Source organism: Rhea americana, unplaced genomic scaffold (genome assembly GCF_003343005.1).
Source record: "Rhea americana isolate MKP2758 unplaced genomic scaffold, rheAme1 scaffold_432, whole genome shotgun sequence".
Taxonomy (NCBI): Eukaryota; Metazoa; Chordata; class Aves; order Rheiformes; family Rheidae; genus Rhea; species Rhea americana.
This window is the reverse complement of record NW_028186571.1, coordinates 17,828-23,147: the sequence shown is the minus strand read 5'-3', so window position 1 is coordinate 23,147 and position 5,320 is coordinate 17,828. Positions and strand designations below refer to the sequence as shown.

At 73.0% G+C, this 5,320-nt stretch overlaps 2 protein-coding genes across 2 annotated transcripts in view; one reads left to right on the top strand and one right to left on the bottom strand.

The window, feature by feature from the left end:
• The window catches only part of ASIC1 (acid sensing ion channel subunit 1), a 3,377-nt gene extending 2,666 nt beyond the window's left edge, over positions 1-711 (bottom strand). Inside the window, exon 1 of the mRNA XM_085315628.1 lies at positions 1-711. Coding sequence (XP_085171754.1) covers positions 1-631 — 631 coding nt within the window. The 5' untranslated portion in view covers positions 632-711.
• The window catches only part of RACGAP1 (Rac GTPase activating protein 1), a 26,861-nt gene that overhangs the window by 4,561 nt on the left and 16,980 nt on the right, over positions 1-5,320 (top strand). The gene's annotated exons all lie outside the window — the stretch shown is intronic.

The window sequence follows — 5,320 nt, the reverse complement described above, 5'->3', positions numbered from 1 at the left end:
CGAAGTCGCCGGGGCCGCAGCGCTCGCCCCGGTAGCTGCAGCTGAGCAGCATGTCCTCCAGGCGGTGGCAAGTGCGGTTAAAGAAACCGTACAGATTGAGGGGCTCGTCCTCGGGGCCGGGGCCGGGCCGCGCCGGGGCGAAGCCCGGCTCCAAGCCCGGCTCGTAGGCGACCAGGGGCGCCAGGTAGAGCAGGTCATCGGGGCTGAGCTGCGAGAGGCGCGCRCGGTTGACGTTGCAGAAGGTGACGGCGGGGAAGGTCATGGCGGGGCTGTCCTCCTCCCGCAGCAGCGTGACGTGGTGGTACTCCAGGTAGTAGGCGATGCGGTCGGCCACCTGGTAGAGGAAGACGGAGAGGGAGAGGAGGAAGGCCAGCGCCCACAGCGCCTGCCGGGCGCCCAGGCCGCCCTCCACGAAGATGTGGCTCAGCCCGTGCAAGGTGCAGCTGCCGGCGAAGGCCACCAAGTCGGTGGCCGTGGCTGTCGCCGCCTCCTCCTCCTCCTCCTCCTCTTCGTCCTCCTCCTGACCGTAGAGGAACTCGTCCGCTCCGTCCTCGCCGCTGCCGGCGGCCGCTGTGGCTCCCTGCCCGTCCTCGCGGGAGAAGGAGATGGTGCAGAATATCTGGAGGGGCATCGTCCGGCCCGGGGGTCCCCGCCGGCGCCCGGGGCCGGGGGAAGCGCGGGGAGTTCGGAGAGGGGAAACGGCGAAGGGGGAAAGCGAGGATGGTGGCGGCGGCGCTGCAGGGAGAACGCCCGCGCGGGGCAGCGGAGCGCGGGATGCTCGGGATGCTCGCGGGGGAAGGCGGCGGAGGGTATTTCAGGAGCCAGACGGGAGGAGGAGCCGGGGGCGGTTCTGCGGCCGCCCCGGTCCCCGGGGACCGCGCGGCGGCTCCGGCAGCACCGACGGCTCGGGCCGCTGGCGAGGCGGGAGCTCCCGGGGGGCCGCACGCATCCAGCGTCCGCGGGGAGCGCCGCCCCGGCAGCCCGGCCGGCTGCTCCGGCCGCGTCCTCCCCGCCGGGAGCCCGGCTGTTGCCCGAGCCGCCATATGCCAGCGGCAGAGCGAGCTGCCCAAACGCCGGCAGCGCCGTCTCCCCGCGGCGCCCGCCGCCGGGCCGGCTCCGTGGCCCCGGCGAAGGCGATGGCCCCGGCAGCGCCTGGGGACCCTCCTCCGAGCCCGGCGACTTTTGGCGTGGTTTGGCCGATGCCGTGATTTAGTGAGGAATCCCACGGAGCGAAGCCCTGGCGGCGCATCCTGAGCTGCGTGATCCTGCCGTGGAGCCGGACGGGCGCCGCGGCGCCGGGGGGGGTTCCCGCAGCGGCGCCCTCCCCCCCTTCCCCGAGCCCAGCGGGTGCCGGGTGGGTGCGCGGGATGCCGGGCCGGGGCCCCGGGAGCCGGGCTGGCCCCGCCGCCGGAGAAGCGCCGGCCGCGGTGGCGCGGCCCCCGCTTGTGGTTTGCCTCCTTCCTGCACTCAGCTCTCCGTAAAAGCATCCGCTGCCACCGCAGAGCAATCTGCAGCCGCAGCCGCTCGGGGGCAAAGCGAGCGTCCGAGCGAGGCAGCTCCGGGGCGCGGGGGCGGCACCGGGGCGGGGGGCTCGGCTCCCGGGGTCCCCCCGTGCCCGAGCGCCTCCCGGCTCGCGTGCTCCCGCTGCCACTGGAGCTGGCCGGGAAACGCAGCCGGGGAGACCGGACAAATCCGATCGGATGCAAAGTTTTCTGCTCCCGCTGAGCAAGRGCGATGCAGGCGGGCGCCGTGCTGGCGGGGCGCGCTGCACCGGGGCTCCCCGAGCCCCGTATCCCCCGTCGAGGTGCTGGCGGCGGCGGGGGGCCGGCGCCGGGAGCGCGGGCGGGCGACCTTGGGGCCGCGCGCCAGCACCCCGGGATGAAATTTCATCAAGCCGCGAGCAAGGTCAGGTGCCGCGGGAGCAGCCCGGAGAGGCCGCGCTGGAAGCTGCCCGCTCCGGGGGCGCCACGTCCCTGCCGCCTGCCGCGGGGACGGGCTGAGCCGCGGGCAGGGAGGGCCGGAAAGGGGCCGGGGGGGGGCCTGGGAGAGGGCGCGGGATGAGTCCAGGGGCGGAGGGCAGCCGGGACGGGGTCGGGCCGCGGCGGTGGGGGGGGGACGGCAGCGCGTTTCGCAGCCCCGTCGGAGCAGATCAAAGCCAGGACGGAGCCGTTCGTAGGGATGAAGCCGCCCCCGAGGAGGCTGCGCGATCCGTTGTCGCCGCAGGCGCCCCGAAGCGCCGGGATGCGCCGCCGGGCCGGAGCCGTGCGGCCGGGAAGGGGCTCGCTCGGGGCGGCCATGGGCGTTCGCCACGGCTAATCCCGGCTCCCCGCGGCGCCGCCGGCCGAGCCGGACTGCCCGTCGTCCCCCGGATCGGGCGCTTCGCGACCGCCTCCTCGCCGGCCCTTCCCCGCCGCTGGGGCGCCGGGGAGCCGCCATCCGCCGCGCCGGACTTCAGTCGAAAAGCCGCCGGCGTGCCGGGGCCGCCAGCGCGGGGGCTTCCCGCCGGCGGGGTCCCGGCGTCGCCACCTTCCTCCACCCTCCTCCTCCTCCTCCGGCCGCGAGCAGCTTGCAGCTTTTTCCAACATCTTCGCAGTCGCTTGGACGATTCGCGCGAACAAATCCGAGCCGACGGTTTTATCGGCGGGGGAAAAGAACCCCGAACAGCAAACCGTGTTCCTAGCTGGTTTCCCAGGCGCGTTGGCCGCCTCGGGCTCCGCGCGCCTCGCGGTTTTCCAGTCCCGCCTCTCCCGAGCAAACGCGGCCGCGGGCCCGGTGCCGGGGGCGAGCGGCCGTCGCGGGGCGGATGGGGCTCTGCAAAGACGAGCGGGGTCGGTTGCAACCGTCTCGGGAGCGGCGGCGGAGCCGGCCCCGCGCCCGCAGCCCCCCGCGCCCGCCGCTGCCTGAAAGCGCCGCCGGCAACCATTAAGCCTTATTAATAATAATTAATAATTAATTTGTGAGTGCTGCTTTGCGGGCAGAGGCGCCGCAGGAGCCCTCGGCAGGGCCAGGGGCCCCCGGCCACACGCTGCCGCTGGGCGTCCTCGGCCCCGCGTCCGTCTGTCCCCGCCTCGCCGGGGCAGCGATCGCCCCGACGGGCTTCGCCAGGCGCCGAACGCGCCGGGTCGCTGCGGCCGGGCCGCTGCTCGGTGGAGCCGCGGACGGAGCGGCCCGAGCGCTTGCAAGTGCTTATAAGTTATTTAGGAGCCCGCGCGGCACCGAGGAAAGTGATTTACATGAGTCGCTTAAATGATTTAGGGAGTTTGTAAGAGGCGGCGGCGCAGCGGGGCGCAGGGGAGCCTGATCCCACGCCGCCACTGCCGCCGCCGCCGAGGCCGCCGGGCCCGCGGGGCTCATCCGTTCCCTGCCGCCGGCCCCGGGGAACGTCTGGGCACGGGCGATTCCTGCGGGTGGGCTCTCCGGCCGCGCCGGGGGTGCTCCGCGCGCCGCGGGGACGCTCCGCGCAGGGGGCCTCCGCGCTGGCCTCTCGGCCCCTCGGGTGCTGGAGGCGCCGCCGGGTCCCTGGCAGCCGCCGCCGGGGCCGAGGCAGATCCGACCGGCGCGAGGGGAGGGGGTTTTGGTGCGGGAAAGTCTCCAAGCTCCACCGCTGCCTGCCGAGCCTGGGGCTGCAGCGGGGTCTGGGCTGGTGCGGTGGGGCTCAGCAGGGTGCAGGGGGGCTCGGGGGGCTCAACAGGGTACAGAAGGGTGCAAGGGGGCCCAGGGGGGCTCAGCAGGGTGCAGGGGGGCTCGGGGGGCTCAACAGGGTACAGAAGGGTGCAAGGGGGCCCAGGGGGGCTCAGCAGGGTGCAGGGGGACTCGGGGAGGCTCAGCAAGGTGCAGGAGGGTGCAAGGGGGCCCAGGGGGCTCAGCAAGGTGCAGCAGGGTGCAAGGGGTCCCAGGGGGGCTCAGCAGGGTGCAAGGGGACCCAGGGGGTTCAGCAGGGTGCAGAGGAATCTGGGCAGTTTTGCAGGGTGCAGTGGGGTGCAGGAGGATACAGAGGAGGGCTTTAGGGTGCAGTGGGATTCAGCAGGGTGCAGGCAGGTTCGGGGCAGGTTGCAGGGTGAAATGGGGTGCAGGGGAGTACAGGGAGGTGTATTGGGGTCCAGTGAGGTTCAGAGGGGTTTTGCAGGGTGCAGGGGGGGGTCAGCCAGCCCTTGTCCCCTTCATCTGCACCCCATGAGCAGGGCCTGGTCCGGGCAGGACTATTTCCCTCGGCTTTGCCTACGGAAGGCGCCAGGCAGGGTGAGGGCTGCTCCSGGCCCCGCGCTCTGCTCCGGCTCCTCCAGGCGCCTCGTTTCGCCAAGGGGCAGCCGGGCTCGCGCCTGGGGTTTTCCGCTCGGTCCCCACCACCGCCGAGCAGCTGGGGCAGGCGCGGAGCAGCGCGAAACGCAGCAGCGGAGCCGCGGGCGGCGCGTTGGCTCGGCGCAGGCAGCCTGGTTGCCGGGAACCGAGATCCCCGCGCGGGAATAAATAATGAAGGTGCCGGTTTCGGACAGGATGGGTGCGGGGGGAGGATGTGCCAAGCCGAGATGGGCGCCACGTCCCGGGAAGGGGCCCCAGGTGCCCTCGACGCACAGGATGACCCCGGAGTTTGGGGCACTTTTGGCGGCCGGAGGTTTTTCCCGCGCCGCTGCCGCAGGGAGGCCACGCAGTGACGGCGGGCAAAGCCCCAGGACGGGGACGAGGGGACCCGRGTCCCCAGGCAGGAGGTGCAATGGGCAAGGGGAGCCATGGGGACCCTCATCTCTGCATTTCGCCTCTTTCCCTGAATTGCAAAAGCGAATCCGCTGGGTTTCAAGGAGGAAGAGCTGAAATGCAGGATTGCTGGTCCCTCCGGGGCTGGGCAGRGGGMAGCTCCCGGGKCAGGAGCRAGCCGGACGCCTGGGCCCCTTCCCCAGGGCAGGGGGAAGTGGAGCACAAGACGGGCACGGGCAGGGGCTCGGGTTCCCGCAGAGGAGTGATGGCTCCAGCTCATAAATAATGAAGCAGCAGGCGAGAAACATTGATCTCGGCTGCTAATGAGCACGTCGGGGAGCGCRGCCCCGAGCGCAGGGGCTGCCGATTCCCGGGGGCGGGAGCCGGCGGTGGGAGCGCCCCGGCACCGGGCCCCTTCCCGCGTCCCGGGATCCCGCCGGCCTCCGGGGCTGGGGGATTTGGGCATCGATCCCCTTTGGCGCTAGCGGAGCAGCGACGCTCGATTTGGGCTGCAAACGGCGCCGAGGACGAGCCGGGGCAGACGCAGGGCGTGCGGAGGGGCCGGCGAGGGGGCGGCCGGAGCTGGAGGGGGACGAGCAACGTGCGAGACCCCCCCCACACACACACA